Source organism: Camarhynchus parvulus, chromosome 2 (assembly GCF_901933205.1).
Source record: "Camarhynchus parvulus chromosome 2, STF_HiC, whole genome shotgun sequence".
NCBI lineage: Eukaryota > Metazoa > Chordata > Aves > Passeriformes > Thraupidae > Camarhynchus > Camarhynchus parvulus.
This window is the reverse complement of record NC_044572.1, coordinates 135810314-135832974: the sequence shown is the minus strand read 5'-3', so window position 1 is coordinate 135832974 and position 22661 is coordinate 135810314. Positions and strand designations below refer to the sequence as shown.

The 22661-nt window shown below is 33.6% G+C and overlaps 1 protein-coding gene across 1 annotated transcript in view; it reads left to right on the top strand.

The window, feature by feature from the left end:
* The window catches only part of CSMD3 (CUB and Sushi multiple domains 3), a 577112-nt gene that overhangs the window by 129328 nt on the left and 425123 nt on the right, over window positions 1-22661 (top strand). The window contains exon 4 of the mRNA XM_030971761.1: window positions 19311-19505. Coding sequence (XP_030827621.1) covers window positions 19311-19505 — 195 coding nt within the window. The remainder of the gene's footprint in view (window positions 1-19310; window positions 19506-22661) is intronic.

Sequence of the window (22661 nt, the reverse complement as noted above, 5' to 3'; positions counted from 1 at the left end):
TTAATCTGATGAAGAAAATTCCCAACTCCAAACTTTTTTCTATTTCAGTTGTCTATAAAGTTGTGTAGAATCCTAAATGGTTGGATTAGATTCTAATGAAACAGATTAATACCATGTCACCTAATTTAAGGCATGTATGGTGTACATATGACCTAGACACTGTGCTTCTTTTTAATTTGGAGGAAAAAGAGGTGTGCTTCAAGAATCCAATTTATCCAGCATCTGTACTCATCTGCATTAGGAAGGCCATGTCCCCCTCCCAGCATCTTTCATCAGCCCTAGCAGCAGTCTTGCTGCCACACAGATTTTATTTCCTATCCAAATGGTGTCAATACAAATAAATACAAGTATGTCTTCCCTCCATATGGAGTGCTTGCCCCCCAAAATTTCCATTATTCTGGAAATTTAATTTCAAATTTTTGCTATAGGGGCCTTTATCTACTCAACACTGCTGTTAACTGTGATTCCCAGAGCCTCCTACATAGAGCTCTTGCTCAGGGAATGCATTTCCTTCATCCACATCACATCTGCCACTTGCAACTGCATCAAAGTTAAAGATAAAACAATGATGCCAGCTTGAGCTTTGTAAGAATAGTTCCATGGTTTTAATTAACAAGGAACCTGATTAGAGCAGATGGAAAGACATTTATCCAGCACTGACTGAGTCACTTCAGTTGTATGCGCAGTGGTAAACCAAATTTCTATAGGATTGGTCTAGATCAACCCTAGTAGGTGATCATCTCTGCTATTTAATGGTAACAATATTTATTCCCTAGCATTTTTTCCATTTCTATAAATTAGCACCCCGATACAATTCAAAGGCATGATGTAGGGGATTTCATGTGTGGATGAGGCTGTCATAGTTTGGGAAAATACCAGAACATAAGGATTTTCGCCACGGCTTTCCAGTTGTTCTCAGGGGTAGTGAATGGTTGCTGACCAATTCCTTTACTAACATTTATGTAGCTTCAATCTCCCACTTGACAAATATATAAAAATCACTTGCTTTGCATGGTTTTAGCAGCTACCAAATTTTCTATATTCCCAAGGTAAATACCCATACCTGGGAACTATCTTTCCTTGGTATTCACTTTTTCAGCACGTAAGACGTGGAAATAAGACATGGAATTCAACTTTTTAGATTTTTGCCTTGGAAGATGTGTCTTTAAAATCTAGATAAAGAAACAGAGAATATGGCAACTTTTTTACAATTAGATCATCACTGGATTTATTCTCCTCAAAATCATTTAAAAAATAATTAGTTAAGGATTTCAAAATAATGGCAAGAAAAAGGGATGGTCACTTTTATCATGGTTTGGTAGCATTGGAAAAAACAATCATTCCAAGGCACATATTCTTGGAGATGAAATAAATTATCATTTATCTTGATGAAGGGCTTTTATGAATTACTTTCATAATTTAGGAACAGTCCTTAAACAACTAGAAAAGCTACATGCTTATGCTGGAAAGTGGGAGCGGGTACATGTCCAGCTAAGAAACAGTCATATTAAAAAGAAAAAAAAGAAAAAGATATTTTTTAGGTGTATGGTAGTTTGCCTTCCTGATTGATAGTTTAAGTTATTTAATATGCTTCTAAGTCATTAGGAAACTTTGCTTTGTCTGTAAAGTTTCACATGTTATACGTCAAACATGAGAGAACAAACAATTGCTGGTATAGTGTCACAAATCAATTGAATGCTGCTTAACAATTTTTATTTCACGCAAATCACCACTACTAGTAAATGAATTATGTTAAGATAACATAATTGTTTAATAAATAAAGGCTTTAATTTTTCAAAATTTGTGTTGTTATGTATAAAGCTACCAGATGGCATCTTAAAATATATCTAAATCTGTTGATCTGAGGTTTAGAAATCCCAAGTTTTAAGATGTTCGTGACATGTCACTTCTAACCTTAGTCTCAGATTTCTCAAGTCATTCAGGAGATGAGTGTTCTGGCAGACATATAAAAAGAAATGAACTAAAAAACATAAAGAGGTAAATGAATGGGATGAGGGCAAATTATATGCTAACTGCAGAGAAATAACTGAATATTATATTAGGCTACTAGTTTCTTTTAGTCTATAAAATATATCAGGCTAAATCTGATTTAATTTGAAATTTATATAAATGCAAAATACTTGACAAGTTAGTGATGCTGTTGATATTAATTTAACTTATGCCTTGGGGCAATTGCCCCACTTTGAAATCAATACATCTGCATAACTTCGAATTTATAGCAGCATTGATGAGATCTTTTCTTTGCTGTTCAACATTATGAATAATATGAATATTATGAAGCATATAGCAATCAACATCCTGAAATATATAAAGATCTGCATGATCGCTAATTTGCCAAATCTCTGGCATTGCAGAAACTGAAAAAAAAAGAAAAAGGAATTTTGCACGTTAGGACACCATGGCTCCATGACCAAAGATATATTTCATCATGAAAGCATCACAAAATACCAACAAATATAAGCAACTTCTAATAAAAATAAGCAAATGTAAGCAACTTCCTCTGCTTCTTGTGGTAAAGAGTATACTGTCACTCCCTTCACTCCTACATTCACAGAAACGAGACCCTGAGTGCCACTTTCCTGCCCATCAGAGTACTTTACCAACTTTCTGTGTAGTAGAATTAACTGATGATTTAAAACAAGGCCCAATGCTAATTAAAATAATGGAAAAAATACAAGAAGACAGACATAAAGGTTATAGCGATAAAGTGTTGATTTCTCAATCTCTGGGCCTCAGGCTGGGCCCTCACAGGGGTCTCCCCTGTCGGGGAAAACCTCCTGGAGAGGTTTTGCATCAGGAAAGAGAGGTGCACTGAATTTTTTTGTCTTCAGGTTCTTGTTCTTCATTATCTTATCTAAAGTTTTGCACACTGTCCACACCAGACTTAACACACTGGATAAAGTACGGCAAAAATGGCCAACAATCTCTTGTTTCAAGGTCTCCTAAGACTAAGCTATCCAATTAAGAACTGACACCTAGATTATTTCCTCTTTTAACACAATAACTGATCCCAAAGAGCCCGCAATGTGGACTTTTCTACCCAATTACAAAATGCCACCCAAACCCATGAAGAAGAAGGAAGAAGAAGCACAAAGAAGAAACCCAGGACAACACCCTGTTCTCTCCATCTTGCTCCCATCCACAACATACTAAATATTCCAAAACCTAAATTTCTCACCTAAGTGATACACCTACACTATTCTCTATAATCTATTTCACACTTTTGTGGATTCTAGTCTATCTTGAAGTCTAGGAAACTTTCTCCATGGATGAGGGTCAAAGTCAATGCTCCCCTGAGGGTCAGGACACTCTAGAGCAGACAGAGAAATATTCCCAGTGCCCTGGGTTTCCACAATGAAGAAATTTTCAGTTCTGCTGCTCCTGTAGCAGACCCTCTTCTGTTCTGATTCTATTTTACATCCTATTTACCATGCTTGGAACATGGAAGTATGTGCATTTTTAAATTGAAATAGTCCCTAAATTTAAAAAAAACCCAAAACATTTTGCCCTCAAAATCTCTTGTGGTCGCCTGTAGAAGCTTCATGTCTGTGGCAGCAGGATGGGTAGCAAGTTGCAATGAACAGCATGGCCTGATGATAACGAGAGAGCTACAACAACCCTTTGTATGTCTCAATCTATATGCAAAATCTCTATATTCTCTGGATTGCTGCTCAAAGACACATTTGCAATTATTCTCCTCAGCTGTAATTTTTCCTTAGAGATAGCACTAAATTATGGTATTGCTAAATTAGTGTTATAATCAGAAAAAATGTCATGATACCTTCATGCCAATACCAATACCAATATTAAATCCTTTATCCCAGCCAATTGCAGTATGAATAACTAACTCTGCTGAACTATTTTGAAATGAAAGCTATTTTCTAATCCAAGACACAATGCCCCGATTATGTTCTTCATTTTAAATACTATGTTTTATCTGGGATCTCAAGATATTATCCTGAGTAAATACATTTTTTGGAAACAAACAAGTGAGGAAAAAATGGGATTTATCAGCTTCATAAAAAATCATTTAGGTAATTTCTTAGTCCAAAACAGTACCAACAGCATAACCATATACTATAATGTGTTTTCAAAAGAGAAATTGAATTACATTTCTAGAATGACAAGGCAGTATGTTTTTACCAGGAAAGATTACTGAAAGCAAGAATGTTGGAAGTGAAAACACAAATAGACTAAACCCTAAGCAAACTCTGAACTGAGGAAAAAGTAACTCTGAATTCTAGGAAAATGTACTATTAATACAAATACCAAAGCACTTTTAGCAAACTAAAAGTTAATTAATTTCACCAGGTAAATATTACTCAAATTAGAATAATCTCAAAATAGTGTGAATTCAATCAAAGTAGTAACGTCTTTAAGAAATGGTCAAGGACAGATAAGAAGTACTTAATGCATTGAAAAAGTTTGAGGTAATAATATATCAACACCTGAAACATAGAATGATAAAGTTCTTTAACAATACAGCTCTTATCTGAATATGTTTCACGCATATGATATATTTAAATGATTAAGTGAATCTACTTGCCATGGTGTGCCATATTTACAACACAACTTCATGGAATGCTCTTTCAGAACTGACTTTAAAAGTGAATCTTCTTTAAATTCTCTCCAGGTCATTTATAGATTCTATATGTAACATTTAGCGTGAGAAACAGCTTTCCTTTGAAATATTGCACAGTGTATTACTTATCATTATGTAAATGCATTTAATAAAGGGGTGTCATATTTTCTGTTGTTTATATTTTTAAACATTATGTTTAAAGTGAATTTTTCCCATTTTCCAAGTGTTAATTTCTGGGAGGAAGTTTTTTCTTCCTGTCTGAAAAACTTGAAATGCTTTGTAAGTTTTCTACATTCAAGAAGATCTTGGAACTTTAACAAGGTAAACTTTGTGTTTCTAATTACCTTGTCTAATTATGGCTATCACACAGAACTGTAGAGGCCAAGTTCAGTGGGACTGTCTGGTCAACTCTGAGACTGTGGTTATGGAAAGTTACCAGAAAGGACTTTGTCTTTTCAAACCTTTGCAATGAAATTTCTGCACTTTAATGATAAAGGCTTCTCACTGCTTCCTCAAGCTCTGTTAGACCAAACACTGAGGGTGAGATGAGGGGCCTTCCTCTCCTCTGATCCCAAGGATTCTGCTGCTGACACCAAGGACACATGAGACACTGCAAGGCCTATGCCTGTTCTAAGTGTTAGGAGGTACTTTTGGATTGAAGGAGGATGCAGTTCAAGAAACTCTCTCTCACAAAAACTGGAAGATGATCAGCATAATGAGAGGGAATGAAATTATAAGCTTCTTTTGACAGATTTTTTTAAAGTACTTTTTTTTTTCCAGGCAATCACAGCCTCTTTGTGCTCCGCATATCTTAAAAATAATCTCTCCTTTTATATATATTTTCTTTGAAAATGATGAAATTCATGCCTAATGTCTAACATTTATAACTGAATAAAAATTTCAGTTTTCTTCTGGTAATTTTGGTTTTCAGCTATAAAATCACTGGATTTTAAGCAGCATCATTTTTGAGCAACTAAAATATGAAAGGTCTTTTAGGAAAAAATCGACTATGTGAGCCTTCTAGACATTCTGGTAGTTTTGCCACCATTTTCTCCTGTATATCTTGAAAACTGTTGACTCAGATGATTTAAAATCCTCTAAAATGACCTGAAGCCAGTGTGGTTTTGACACAGAAAACAGATAACAAAAAAGAATAATATCAGAAAGGGCTTATATGAGCATATAGATATATGAATTTATTCAGAAATTAGTGGGGTTTTTACTATTCTTCTTACAGAGTTTATATTTTCAGAAGAAAATTCTAGATGGTTCATGTTCAAAAGGAAGGCTTGTGTTGTGAAACATGTTTTATATATTCCACATATTAGTTGGAATTATTACTTGTTAAGAGTAGGGAGATATTTAAATGAAAACATTATTTCTTAAACTGGAAGCAATCAGGATCCCCAGAATTAAAAGATTTCACTGTATATAAATTTGAAAAACATTGAAGAATTGCATTGTCTAGTGAAGATTCTGTAACTATCAATAGGTCATTGAAATGGATCTGGTATTAGTTAGAACTAAAATGTATAGAATGGATCCATTATTAATCAGAAATGAACGGCATTTAGGAAAGCATTTCACCAGGAACTGAGGTGATGCATTTTGATTTCTTGAATTCAATATGTGGATTGATTTGCATTTGAGGTTGCCTTGACATCTGTTTCTAAACCCTTGTAAATAATTCCCTTTATTCCAATGCTGTGGTGAAAAAGGACACTTCAGTGTTGTGTGATGCTCTGACATGTACAAATTGAAAATAGTTGTGGTTATAAACAATAGCATTTCTGGACACTGCTGATGCTTGGAACTTGAGTTTTGGCTATGAGCCAAAGGACTACAATGCTGAAAACAGCACTGATTTTGGAAGAGCAAGCAAGAAAATTTGATGTTGCAGTCAAACTCTTGAGGTGTTCTGGGGATTGTTTTCCTTTTATACCACCAGGAGCAGACTGATCTCAGTAAAGATTGAAGTAGAAAGCAGTGCAGAGAGATTAATGTACTTTTCCAAGGAAAGATATTATACTAGTTTGGCTTTGCGTAACCAAAAGTACACTTGACCCATCTATTTTCTGGAAAAAACTATGTCTGAGACATTTTCTATTATCTCTGTTCACATGAACCCAGTATACATATACATAGAAATATAGACGACAAAAAAAGTTTTATTTCTTTATTCAGTCACAATAATTTTCATCACCAAGTACAGCAAGTCCTTATTCATCTGGAGCTTGGTATCTAATCACGTATTTAAGCTCTTATCCAAACACAACTAAATAACTTAACCGTTCTAATAGCTAAATAGTCCCATCAATTATAATTTTGTTGAAAAATTACTTATATCAGCAATGTAGCAATGCAATGAAACAGCTGCTAAGGAAAGTTTCTAATTCCTGATTTTATTAAATCACTTTGTTTCCAAATATCTTTTATTTCATTCACAAAAGCAAATGAAAAATTTTAAACAAATAAGAATTTTTATTCTTTACTCTCAATCTAATCTTTAATGTTACAGAACTAATGCACCAGAGTAACCAGTGAAGCTTTCTCAAATTTATTTAAAAATGCTCATTAAAACTGTGAATGATGGGAGATCACAATATAAATTTGAAATACTAATCTAAAATTTATCTCCAATTTGTAGATTTGATTAATTTAGGTATTGCTACCTTTCTAAAACAGCACTGTTGACTACAACAGTAGTCAACTCTACCATAACTGTAGACTTTATACTTAAATCCTCTTGTAAATATAACATAGAAGAGCAGAAGTACGCAGACTCATTGCAGTTGAGACAACATGGTTTTGCTTATGTCTCAGCATATTCCCAGTATCTTTTTGCAAAAGTTGCTAATGTAAGAGAAGGCAGAACATTACATTAAAGAAGTAAGAGATTTAAAATGGAATAAACTACTGGGAAATAAGAAAAAAGAGAGACACAAAAGTATAATCGAAAGTCTGAGCTTATATATACATACAGATCTATTATAATAAGAGTTATTAACTCAATTTTCTTAATATATACTATGTGTAGAGGGAAGAAAATATAATGAAGCCATGTTTGATTTTCCTTGAAATAAGGTAGATACTCCAGAATTCACATGAACACTGTAGTCCTCTCTATGTAGTGTCATATGTCTTTTAGTAAATATTTGATTAATTGATAAATAATAATTGTTTTTCAGGATTTCCAGATGCTATCCCCAAATAGCAAACTTATTACAGCAAAACTTATTACAGCAGAATGTTGGACTGAGCATTTAGGATGCTGAGACACAAAAAAGAAGTCTGGACATCTGTAAACTTCATTGTACCTGACTCAATTTTTTTTTAAATTATTATTATTTTAAATTTTCCTTATAGCTTTCTGTTTACAGTTGGCCAATGCATCAATTCAGATAATATCTGATAACCAAGCCAATATTAATTGCAAAAGTGATTCAACTGTTACAAATGTGTGTGATGAAAGATTTTTTTTTCCCTGAATGAAAACACATCTTTCTAAACTTGTTGGGAAAAAATTTAAAAATGGATTTTTCTCCTCATTTTTCTCGTTCACCTTTATTTTGCAGGGGAAAAAGGAGGAAAAACCTGAAATGTTCATCAGTTTGGTAGCGTGCATCCAACAAAAATGGAAACTTATCTTGAAAATAGGGGATATTTGTCTGTCAATTGACTGGCAATGTCTTGCTCCTTACACATTAATGTAGAACTCTGTATCACGTGATTGAGTGTGTCAGATATAGGCCAGAGGACAGATTTCTGTGTATTCCCCACCATTTCACACTGTGTTAACAGCCTACTTGTATAACATATATTTCTTTGACGCTGTTTAGCTCTTCTAACACACCAATCTGTCACTCTTTAAAGAAGTTTTGCAAAGATCTCTGTAAGATATATGATCTTTCAGTGAGTTAGCACCACAACGAACACTTCATAAGCTCTGTCAAAAAGTGATTTGTGTGGCACTGCAGCAGGCTTTTCCTAGAACATTTTTCTTTTTCTCAATAAAATCAGAGAGTATTGAAAGTATTTAAAAGTAGAAGCTGACAGGGCATTGTTCCAGCCATTTTTCAATACAGAAATATCAGTAAGTTCAGAGATGTGACTGTCACAGCTGTTTCAGTATTAACCTGTCATGTAGAGATAGCCAGAGAAATGGTGGCCTACACAGATGTTAAATGTGAAGTTAATGCAAATCTTGAGTTATTTTAGTGATAATCCTTTCTTTCCTCTCAAGTTATGACCACTTCTACTCAATCCAATAACAAATTCGTCAAAAGAGGAATGACCTACAGAGGGTAACATGAAGGGATAGGAATAAAAGCAGTTCTTATTGTGGCTGCCAATATGAAGGCTTTCTATGTTAATTCTAGCTTATATTATTTACAAAAGGAGATTTTGAAGCAAGAAAGTTTACATGTTTACATCACATTAATTACTTGGCTGTTGCTCTCCATGATTACATCTATAAAATAAGATTAAATGCCTTTTATTACCCGCGTCTCAAACCAGTTATTTTAAAGAAGGTAAAGCAAAGCAAGTTGTTTGATCTCTGATCCTGCAAGACTCAGATTAGAAACTGCAGATAGCACTTTTGATATTAAAATGTCTGGGGAAAAAAAATGATACCCACAATAGTCTATAGCCCAGCATCAATACTGTTGTGAATAGTTCACGTTGATATGTTATTTACTTTTTCACTGTTAAAAAGAGAAAAAAGTCTTGATTAACCACTTTTCCTTGAGATCCACAAAGGATAGCTTATATAAATCAGTGCCCACTATGCCAGGTGATACTTGCTTACGGAAGAATGTTGGTACATCAATCAGTTTGAAAGTTCTTTCTTTCTTCAGAATTTGAAACCACTCCTGCATAACAAATCATGTTTTATCAAACAATACATTACTTTCACTCTCCCATGCTTCAGAATTCTGAAAATGATTTTCCAAATGTTCCAGGGAACTTGGGAACTTGCCTCCAGCATAAGGCAGAGCACACAAATTTTGAGACTCGAGAAATGTTCTCTAAGAACTGTTCTGTAAGCCCATGCAACGAAGGTGATAATAGGATGCTGAACAGCAACATGAGGAAGAAATTCTTTACTGTGAGGGTGGTGAGACACTGGAACAGGTTACCCAGAGAAATTATGGATGACCCAGTCTTGGCAGAGTCAGGGCCAGGTTGGATGGGGTTTTGAGCAACCTGGTCAACTGGAAGGTGTCCCTGCCCATGTTAGGAGCGTTGGACCTCAATGATCTTTAAGGTCCAGCCAAATCAGTCTCCGATTCTGTGGTACTAATATTAACTCTTGCAACAGAAAAATGATAGCATAATGTTGAAATAAAATAACAATTAGAGTTGATTGCTTCTCGAGTGAAGGACATCTGGATATTCTTACTAAAAGTGAAAAGGAAATTTGGAATAGGTAGGAAAAAAGCAGATTTAAATTTTTCATGTTTGCAGTATAATGTACCTTTTCTCCCATGGGGAAAGATGACTTTTGAAAGGTACAATATTGTGGGTGCACATATCAGCACTGATTCATAAAACAAAATTTTCATGGAATATAAGTTATTCAAAGGTTTTGTAGTTGGTCTTGATGAGTGGCCTATGGCAGATGTTTATGTACATTGCTGTCCATTAATTTGATCACACCATCTTTCTTGGTTAAGTAATCATCATGTAAGTAATTTGGACAAGATCAGTAATGTTCTATTATTTCACCTTATGAAATGGAGTCAATAAGCCATAATGCATTTTAGTTCTGTAAAATTATCAGGGCAAGTACCATTAAAAGCATAATAATGCAAATAACCTTGGTCTAGTATTTTTTAATGTTCTCTCATCTGGACAATTTTAATGAAAAATTCATATTACACCCAAGATGAGCATTAACCAGAAAGATCAGTCTAGTAAACAGGACTGAATTAGGTAGCCTTCTGCTTTAGACTTTGAATGTATGATTGTGTTAGAAAAATGACTCTGAGAATAGCACTTTATTATGCAAGGTTTTGGATGTATTTCTGAGTTGTATCATAAACACTTTAAAAAAAATGATCAAAATAAAGGAGCTATACTACTACTAGTTGTACACTTTTAGCCATAAATTTTCTCTTGCTTAATGTATCAGCAGTGTTTTCAGCTATATTCTGAATGCACGATCTTTGATACAGACTGATGTAAACAAATGAGATTACACTTCCATCCTAATCTAGAGTGGAGATTTTATTTCAGTATTTTGATAAAAAAATAATTTGATAAATAGTAAGAGGATGTATTTTAGAATGAAAAAAGTTAGCTCACTATTTTTCTACTTCATCACAATTTGCATTCTTCAGAGTATGAATAAATAATAATGACAGATATCTCATGCAATAAAACATGTTCAACTGAATAAGATGTATGACAGCCACACAAAGCCTGAAAGATATTCTGGTGCACCATGAAGCATTCACAAAAATACTTTAAATGGAAGCTTGGAGAGAGGGCTTTAAATTTCAGTTGATGTTCTGAGACCTTGAGACATAAAAGTTGTGTCTTCTAAAAAAAAGACTTGTAAAAAAAGAACAACAATTCAAGAAATTTATCAAGCATTGGTTCAACAAAGGCACTGCCCAAACACCATGCATCCTACCTACTGAGCAAAATTCTCAACCCACCAGCTGAGTTGCACCATGGAATTTAAAAAAGACCTCTGAAGAGTTGGGTAATGTCCTCAAGAAATCCCCTGATTTTGACCCTTTACCATCAAATACAATAAGGGCATTAATTCTATCAAGAATTGGGGTACTGCAAAAACTCTGATACAGATTTTGGAGAGAACAATGATTTAATCTTCTAAACGAAAATTCTAAACCATAAGACTTTCTAAATGAAAATTAAATTACAGAACTAAGGCCATCTTTCTTTTCTGAAATTTTATTCTTTTTCTTCTTCTTCTAAACCAGAAGCATTTATAACATAAATACAGAAATGTAAGTCTAAATTTGTTAACATGTCTCCTGTAACCAGTGTTGTCACAGGTTTTCATACCAAAAGTAATGGTGGAAGCCAGATTGAAATTTCACTGTAAGAGACATCATGGCCTTTCAGTAAAAGAAGCAGGTGGTCAATGAAGTGATCCAATTGCCCCAAACATCAGGATTTCTAATGGGGCACTACAGTGTCTCCTAATAGTAATTCTAATTCTACACATAAACAACAACAGATACATACAAAGCATATGGAATCAATATGAGAAATTGAAATATTCTTACCTCTGAGATATATACAAAAGGAAATGCTTGTTACTCTGCCAGATCATACAATAGCTCTGAATGTTTCAGATGCCACCTAGTGCCCAATTCTCATGTGTCAAAGTTCCCTTCAGGAGAAAACTGGTTTTCTTTGTGCCCTTTTATGCCACTGTACAACAACATGTCTATGACATCCTGTATCCACATCTTGTGCTTTAAATTCCACTTTTAAACTCTGAGTGATTCACAGTAGTAGAAAGAACTACTTTTTTTTTCCTTTTTCTTTCTTTTTTTAAAACAAGTTGAAAAGTTCAACATACCATGAATTCTGCCTTCATGTTAAGACACAATTTGTGAAGAAGGCCTGTAGCAGGGAAACCTTGGCTAGTAAGTCAGACATGAAGCACACTTGATTAGCCATGTGGTTGTATCCTCAGACTACACACTGGTCAGTTCAGACAAGCTTAGCTAACAGGAAAGTCAAAGAGAAGCTGCATTCTTTGTAAGGTTAACCAGTCTCTAATTTACAATAATTTAAAACATAAAACTTTCAGATTATCCTTTTTAACAGCTGAAGAGCCAGTGCATTAAATAGAAATGTCTATCAGTGCTCGCTGAATCTTCTCTTTCTTTTTCTTTAGAAGTCCTAGTACTTTTACATCAAATGTGCTATTTTATCCTATTCTCTAATTTCAGAAATTCTATCATCTTGAATCTAAAAACTATGCATCTTCCTAGTATTTTTGTTGCACCTTGGAACAAAAAATGGAACCCTAATTTCAGTAGGAAATTAGATATGCTAGTACATCAAATATATGAAATTCATAACTTTCATTTGACATATGTATCTATTATTGTTTGTAAAATTTGTGTGGAGATGCTGCCTATATAATACCACAAAACTTGTTTGTGCTGTGACATCCTCCTTCAGTGACTAACCTGATTTTTTCTAAATTAGTTATCTTTTTACATATCTGGTTGCTGTAAATCTGTAAATTCTGCAGGTAAGAACAGCCAGTGGGTAACAATACAACATTTATATTACCTAACACAAGGTAAAATCAGATGAGGCATTGAGGCTAAGATGGAATGAAGAAACGTAATACAATAACATAGTTGTTGCCATAATATTTCAGAAATTGAAAATTAAATTGTTTTATATAACTGTAAAAGTCCTAGTAAGAAATATATATTGCAAAAGGATTATCAGTAAAGTATAAATTTTAGGTGTTTTTACTTTAGATTGTCCTGGGCTCTGAAATTTCAGCAGCCTCTTCCCAGCTGCCTCCAGAATACAGCCATATTAAAAAAAGTACTCAGGAAACGCTGCAGTCTAAATAGATCAATCCCATTTTGACACATGCATAGGCATATCTACACAGCCTTTGCGTGGCAGGCAGGGTGCATCTGTCTGGACTTCATCCACCTGAGAAGCTGAACAACCGTCACGTGTGGCAGATACAGCATCTCAGGACTCAAGTTATACTGATTTGGTTGAATAGATTCATAACAGGGTGGATGCAGCAATCTCTGTGCTACTTGCATTGATACTTTACATCCAGGCCAAAACTTCCTGTTGTTTCCGATGGTCCCCCTCAATCCCTGCACTATGTGCATCTATCTTCCAGCCATACCCAGGATTAAATTGGTGCCCTCAGCAGCTGTGCAGGAATTTACTGCAGCTAGAGCTCTGTTCAAGTGGAATTTGGTATAGGCAAGGAAGCGTGGCTGGTGCTGTTACCTGCATAGCTTTGCTAACAATCTGGTATTTGCCTGCCTGTCATTCCCTGCAGGCAGCACTTCAGAAGTGTGTCTGCTGGAGAAGCATCAGATTTAACCATGTCTACTGAAGCATATAGTCATCTTTCTGTTGGTTTCACTTGGTCCCTGGTTATGATGCCCTGCAGTTAAATTAGTAACTGCCCTTATTTTTTTTTTTTGCATAATCCTTCACCTCTAGTGCTGCATCTGCAGCTGATTGAAGCAGATATCCTGAAAGTTGTATTGCATGTGAAGGGAATATATTGCAAGCCCTGGACATTTTTCATGCTCATTGTATTAATGTGACTACAGTATTGTAATTATCCTTTGTTTCCCTCACATATCCTGGAGGGTTTTTTCTGTACTTCTTCTCTCTGTTCCCTTGCTTGCAGAAGAATTATGTTAATGCAGTTCTAACTTAATGCTGAAACAAGTTTGTGCCTATTAAAATAGCATATGACTTTATGCTATAAATAGAAACATTCTTGTCTTGCTGGCAAGGAAGACAAAACCAGTGCTTGTTTCAATGGACTTAGAAACAAAGTCAAATTCAGTATGAAAAATCTACGTTGAAAGTTCCCTCACAACAGGGTCCTCTGTCATTTTTTGACATGAAAATAATCTCAAAGGGAAGAAAAAAGCAAAATAATGTCATTCATTGAAAAATAGGTAGGAAACTGCAATGTAATTCACTGTATTTAGTGAACAGTAGAGACCCTCAGTGAGGTTACTATTGCTGATATATTAATCAAGAAAGAACAATTAGAACAGGAAAAAAAATGCTATTTTCCTTTGGGAAAAAAAAAAACCCAAAACTTCTCAGAGTTTCTCTTGCTTGGCTATTTATAGTTAGATGCCAGAATATGACAGTTTTTTTTGACTGATCCACAAAAAATGCAGAAATTAAAATAAGAACTTCAGAGAAGTTTAGATTGTTAGACAAACAGTTCCTGTCACTGTTGTAAACAAAAGTGAATTTCAAAATAGTGACTCTTCATTCTGCACTTGCATCTTAAGGTGACAGATTTGTTGGAATCAAGGGATAACAATTTTTGTTGTTGAACTTCTACAAAGGAAAAACTTGGATTTTGGGGGAGGGAATTTTTAAAATTCAATAACTGTTTTAATATGTCTGTGCTGTTTTCAAAGCATTCATTTATAATGTGTCTTTACACTCTGAATGTTACATTTTTGTGCATTTAAATTGACCTTTCAATATTAAGTTTTTCATTTTTTTCCTTCACTGCTCTTATATTGTCTACCCCCAATTTTTCTTGTGGTTTCCTTCACTCTGTAATCACAAGTGAAACATGCATGTATATGTACATTTCAATATATGTGTAGAAAGACAACAGTATTCCTATACTCATCAGTTAATTCTTCTAGTCCATATTATATTTGAATCTAGACCATACTTACTCATATATTCAGAGCAATGTGAATGAGGACAGAAGAGAAAGTTAGCAAACTAGGCAAAATATCATGAGTTAAAAGCTATGTATCTAAGTTACTTTTTTAGTTTGCAAAACCTGTGGAAAATAATGGACAACTAAAATAAACTATTATAGGATCTAATATAGATGAAATTTTGTACAAGGTAATTTCAGGCTACTTCTTATTTTTATGAAGGCAGCGCCTGTTGTATTATTTGGGATCTTTAGAATGCATAGCTCTCCCTATATCCACACACTTACTACATGCAGCACTTCTGAAATCAGCTTTGAGTCTTCAATACCAAAGCATTCTTGCCTGTCAGTAAGCCAAAGAACACATTTCCAAGGGATATCCATGTTCAGACATATTCTAGTGTTTCCAGTACATCACCGCATCCTGTCCCAAATAACAGCTGGAGCAGTCCCGAGAATAACATGTTCATATTCATGTTTGCATGGCAGAGGAATTACTGTTTGGGGTAATAGACACAAATGAACAGTTTAGGACTGGTACCACTCCCATACAGGGAGATCTCAAACTGGGAGTGTAGGGATACCAGGAGTGTTTAATTGCAAAAGTACTAAATGAAACAAATATTAGCCTGTATTGGGATATTACATACACCTTTCAATGAGTGACTACTCATGTGTTGGCAGTATTTCTCCCTTTACTTTGTGAAAAATGAGATCATAATAAATTGCAATAACTGCAACAAAAATTATGAAAATATATGGATCAACCCTTTAAAAAAGTAAAATTATTTATATTCCAAATTTTATAATAAAATAGTGTGTGAAGGACATTAGTATTCATAACTAAGCTTAATAGAATACAGTGCTATAACAAATATCTTTATTACTGGAATATGTGAAAATATTTGTTTTGTATATTTAGACATTGTTTATAAATTTAATGTTAAACATTTTAGGGAGGATAATGCTGCTCTTGATTTCATAAATATCAAAACAGAAAATACCCTAAACATTCCGACTGAAAATCTGAATAAAAATCAAGTAAATTTGGAATTTCCATATCTGGTTCTGATTTTGTTTCCTCCTGAGTGAAGGCTGACAAAGAGAGTCTAAATTTCTGCTAGCCTTGTTTTTAAAAAAAAATGTTCAGAAATAAATTATATTTAATGTTATTTAATTTGGATATCTTATTAATTAGTATCTAAAAGGGGCTCAATTTCTGCTAATTAAAGTCTTTAAGGGAGTGCTAAGCAGAAGTCTCCCAGATACATTTTACCCACAACTTTTTAACAGAATTTACAGTGTCATTAATAAGAATTAATTCAATAGAAACTTACTGAACAGCACTGAAGGATATTTTGAGCTTCATATTTTAACATTAAATAAAAAGAGGACAAATATGTTCATACATACCGTGTTTACAAAATTAAATCTAGGACAAAGAAAATTCCTGCTTTGAGAGAGATTGAAACAACTGGGGCAGCTTGCTTTGAAAAGGGGATGAGAAATAATATACAAAAATGAAAAAAGTGGGAAGGTGTAAAAAATTCAATTATGCTTATTTTCAGACTACATGAACAAGGAGAAGTTCAACCAAACTGCAAGATGGCAAATTTAAAAGGAAATACTTTTCCACCCTTCATATCATCAGTTATTATCAAAATGTCACTGAAGTCAAGAATCTGTGCAGAGCTGAATAAAAATTACAATTTAATTTGGCAATTCCTGTGTTCCCTGACAGATGCCAATCTTAGGGTAACAATCTGTAGCTTTAAGTGCCAGGGAGTTGGTAGTACAGTGTCACATTCAGTTTGAAAATAGGTACTACCTATCAAAGAAGACAAATGCAGCTACTTTGGTAAATTATCTCCCTCTCATCCCCAAATAAGGCACTTGTAGATGTTCAAAATGAAAATACACACGGAATAAATTAATATACTTAAAAGTGTACAATTTATTTTTTCTACTTTCTTATCTAGAATCAGGAACAAAATGGCTTGAGGGGTTAGAAGTAGTAACATACTCCCAGGCCCCTTTATCATAAAGTTAAAAAGTTAATGAAAAATGCCAAGAATTCCTTTTAGATGAGTCATATAGTATTGCAACTGGAAAATTAGTTTTATTTTAGAAGGAGGGTGATTTTTAATTAGTGCTTTAAACTATAATGTAATTTCACAAGAATAAATTGCCTTCTGTGGGTAATTCTTGGTGAGACAGCAGTAAAAGTAAAGGAAGTAATTTTAGGTAGTGACATTGCTAATCTTCATATTTTTTATTTCAAAGGACAGGGAATCTTTCTGTGACCTTTTTACAAAGCCCTAAGAGATACAGGCTTCTGAAAGACTTCATCTTCTGGGAGAAGTTGAAAATGAAAACAGTGTACAGGCTGAGTTTTCAAGTTAATATAATATGATCCATATGATAACTAAAATCCACAGGATGATATTCTTACCTTCATTTTGACATGCTGTGATGATAAATAAGAAATTGAATAGCCTTGAAAACTGTTAGAGGATTTAAAAGAAATTATTTTGCGCAAATATGCAGGAGACACCATAGTATTGCCTTCTCTGTAAAGCTTGCAAGCAGATTTGAGGGCAGGGGAGTGTTGCTTCAGCACAGAACACTTCAGTAAAAGAGTGATAAGAATATCAGTTCTTTAGGTGAGCTTTGAAGTGCCCAAGGTGAGATAGGCTACTTTCTTACTTCTGTGTTGTGTCATTGTGCAAGGTAATGAAAGTCAAATCCAAACCCACCGTTTATTATGTAAGAGGAAGCAGGGAATAGCAGCAATGACATCAGCAGCTAATATGCATATTTAACTTATTCACATCAGAACATGATTGGTAAATAAAATCTTGCAAATTAACTCATTGTTAGCATATATTTAATATATATAGTGCTTATATATGTATGGACATGTAGAGAATGTATTTATGATTATAGTGAATTCTGCCTTTAAATAACTGTTACGTAGTTTTGTTTCATGGCTGGTATCACAAATCTAGTAGAATTTCCTAGTTCTTGGTAGTTCTGGGCATTAAAGTTTGAGAAAGTAATGAATGCTGGGAGTCATATTGATTGTTTTAATAAACGTTTATATATCTTTTTTTTTTAATTGAAACCTCTAACACCTTAGATATTTAAATATGCTGTGCACACACTCATGAGCAATTCAGGGCTACCGAAGAATGCTTTAGTCACATGGAATTCAGGAAAAGAAATTAAAACAATACATACAGAGCCCTCTCTTCTTTCATCATTTTCCTTTGTAGATTAGGGGAATTTGGTATGAATCCAAATATGGGTTTATCTGATTTGCCTCTTCCCCATTAGCATTAGGCTGGTAAATATATTTGGCACAAGCCTTGAAGAGGTTAAGATGGGATTATAAAACATGTTTTGTTCACACTTGCAAAAAATCTATGTTTTAATGTTCATTAACTAAAGGACATTGGTAGTAAATGACTGAAAATGTTGTAATCAAGCTATTTGTGATGCTGAAAAACCAGTCAAAAGGGTACACAGTCAAAAGAGTACCAGCTACTGAAACTGAACTCTAATTAATGGCCTCAGAGATCAGACTAAGAGTGGCCATGAGTAATTTTGGAATCTCAGTGGTTTAAAGCTCTGTATTATAAAAGTTACCAGACCTGAGGTATTTCACATGATTAAATTAACTAATTCTTTGCTCAGAAATTAGTTACCCATAGTATCTCATGCATTTTCCTCATTATCTAAAATCTATTAAATCATTAAACAGATTCCTGACCATGCTCAGGCTTAGGCTTGTTAAAATTTTTTTTTGTCATGATTAATTTTATTTTTCTTTCAGATTTTGTTCAATTTGAATCTGATGTTCTTTCATGTTTGTATTACAATTTTGTTTATTGTTTTGCATTTGTGTAACTTGAAAGTCAGAAATATATCAAGCTGCTTTGTTTCCTGTTTGTATGTAATGATAGGTATTCGCATGATTTTCATATGTAATTGACACAAAATAAATCATTCTTTTGTTTCAATTTAATTAAAAATTACATGAATATATTGATAGCTGGAACTTAAGTAAAACCTCATGCTTATTTTCATCTGCCTTTGGATATTTGGGTACTTAAGCAAATGTTAAATACACTAAGTCAGCAATGGATTTTCACTGTTGAGAGTTGTATAATATCCAAGAAAACACTATATGTCCTAAGATGCCTTGTGTTCTATACTCTTAAGCAAAATGAAACATTTATTTATCACAACATTTTAAGTATAAAAGCATTTTAATTCATAAATACGTATCTTTTCCAGAATTACAGAGTAGTTCGTGTGGCAACCCAGGAGTTCCACCAAAAGGTATTTTGTATGGTCAAAGATTTGATGTTGGTGACAAAATCCGATACAGCTGTGTAACTGGATATATTTTGGATGGACACCCACAGCTTACTTGCATAGCCAGCTCTGTCAATACAGCATCATGGGACTTTCCTGTTCCTATCTGTAGAGGTAAGAGAAATCCTACAGTAATGCTCTTGAATATATACGTTAGTATTAACAAATTTTAATCTCTCTATTAATAATTAAGTTTTAAACTATGATTAAAGAACTCCTCTTTTGAATATTTTGATCTCTTGCTCACATATATGATGTATCTCAGCATATATACCTACCAATTTTTAGGTCAATATTCTACTAAAATTATAGTTATCATTTATTTTTGAAATATATATTATGTAATAAGAACTAGAAATCTAGTAATAAGTAGAATATAAATGTCTGCATACAATGTACTTGCAACTATGGGAATACAGATTTAGGATCTCTTAGTGCTTTCTAAGAACTGACTTTTTGTCTAGTAGTAACTTGGCTATTGAGCAAACAGAAATATGAAACTGCCAAAACAATTGAGTTACAAGGTGTTACCTCATTGTCAGTCAGGTTTGAGTTTCTTAAGATTTATATGTAGAAAATCCCTTGTATTCTAACAGGTAGTGTAGGTCAAATCCTTTTTCCTTGCTCTTATTAGAAATATAGCAGTAGTAAGGAAGCCTGTATTACAGGCAAATCTTATTTTCTGAGAGAAATATTGTTAAAGATGAATAATGTTTGCAGAGCAGCAAAAGGAGGTTATGCTGATAAAATGAAGGCACTATCACTACTATACAAAACCAAAGACAATGTGTCAGGTAACCTTGGGATCAGTTTCTAGATTCAGAGTTTAATTTTACAAAATGCAACCTTTATATTTGTCTAAAATGTTGATGAAGTATTGCAGAAAAAATTCCAGCTGAAATTACCATCCCAATAAATACAGATTAGTTAAAACATGGTTAAACAGCATTGTAAAAATTAAATATGTATGAGAAAGTGTGTCATTGGAAATACCATTTCCTGTTCCTGGATTACAGCTATTTAATATGCTTATCGATGGTCTTGAAAAAATTATAAAATTATTTTTAATAGTACTATTTTCCAGTAAAAATATTTATAAATTCTGAATCTTCCACTCCTACTTCCCTGAAAATTGCTAGGTAATAATGAAGGAGATAGAAAATCAAGGCATATATCCAAATTTAGTTTCTGGAGATGAGAATGCAAAAGATATGATGAGAATATGTTGACTTGCAAAAGACATATTTGTAACAACATCAAAGTCTAATGGACTCCATTGCTCAAATTCTCAATCTGCCAATTTTTAAATGAATGGCATAAAAAACTGTATTCTTGAATGAGTTACACATTATTCTTTCTGATACTGCATTTTTGAGGAGATCTTTGGATATATTTTGGTTTTGCTCCAAGGGGAGATGAAAATATACTGTGTAATTTTGTACTCATAAGATGAACTCCCAAAGTAGCCCTGTGGTTAGACATCACTAGTTTCTAAGAGGATAACTACTACATGAGAATATGAAAACCATTTTTTAAAACTCATAATTAGAGAGGTCATTATCTGCACAGTGTCATTTCTTAAGGCAAAATAAAGTTAACAAATTGGAAAGGGTTCAGAAAAAGAGGAAACAAGTTCTGTTAGGTTTCAAAACTGTCATTTTGTCTAGAGACTGAAGGACTCAAACTTTTCCATGTACATGAAAGAAGATTAAGACAACGGCTTGATTCACTGCAGAAACATATGCCGAAGGAAAACTTTTTTTTTCAAGAAGACAATTCTTTAATCAATAGCAGTGAGGAATTTAAAGGATAAAAGTTTAATGAATAAAAATAAAAATAAAAAATAATCCAAGGTACATATTTTAATAGTGGCAGCTACAACTTACTGAAACATAACCTAAGAATGTGGCAGATTCTTGATTTAAGTCTTAACATTATGGCTTAAAGTCTTAATGCACAAATTTCTGTTAAGGTATTTTCTTTCCATGTCCAATAAAAGAAAAACAACAAATTATTTTCAAGAGTTCCTTCTGTGACTCAATGTTTTATATCAGAAACATCTAACTTTACATATAAAATGCACCCTTGTGATTCCATTCAAATGAATCTCTCCTAATTTAGCCTAATACAATTATCCAACGCAGAATTCTGCAAAAGGTTGCTAAAGATGATTACAGACTAATGAGCTTCTTATCTCTTTCTCACTGTTTGCCATGGAGACTCTGATTAAACACTCCTCCTTAAAGATTTCTTGTGATAAATGTCTTATTGTTCCCTACCAATGGTCATTACATCTAACACAGAGGATTCTGACACAAGCAAGAAAAAAACTAAGAACAGAACAAAAGTATATTTTGTTCAATATTAATTTGAGAGTTGTTTGTTTGCTTGTTTTTACATTTCAGAAAAAACTGAATTTGAGGCACGCTTAGAAGTCAGCAGACATAAGATCACAGATGTATGTAAATCAGCTGTGTGTAAATATCATTCTCATCTGCCTCTTGTACTCCAGAACAAATAAATTTGAGGATTTTTTTTAATTTTTGATCTTTCCTCTTACATTGCCTTCACTTTAAATGAAGAGATAAGGAAGATGTCATGCTTGTGCTTTAGCATTGTGATGATTATGGATTGATGTTTCAAAATGGAGAATTTCATTGAAAACAACAGTGTTTTGTAATGTCACAAGCAGGACACTCTACTAAATGTTTTAATTTTTGGTTTGTTAAACTATACCAATATTTGCATTTTTAAAATTAATACATTTTTGGGCCAAATTTTATTCATGAAAGAAAGAGTTATTCCTCAAATAGGTTCTTATTCCTTTACTTGTGTCCATAGGATTTTATTGAAAAATCAGCAGACATATTTAATGATTGCTTTATTTCATAGCCTCTTTCTAACTGAACATTGTTTGAATGCAGAAAGATTTTCACCTGCATGTTTTGGTTGTCATTAAAATATTGTTACTTTATTAGATTTATTAGAAGTGAAGAAAATACCCTAATTATAAAAAAGCTAAATTGTATTTATTTTTTCTGGTCAATTACCTGGTGGAGTTACTCTCTATATGAGACAACACTTGAAATGTAGCAACATCGGCCTTGGTGTGGATGATGAGTGAGTTGAGATTTTATGGGCTCAGATCAAAGAGTGCATTAATAAAGGTGACACTGCTGTGGGTGCTTACTACTGGCTGCCTGCTCAGGTGAAGGAGGAAGATGAGGCTTTCTCCAGGCAGCTTGGAGCAGCCTCCAAGTCAAAGGCACC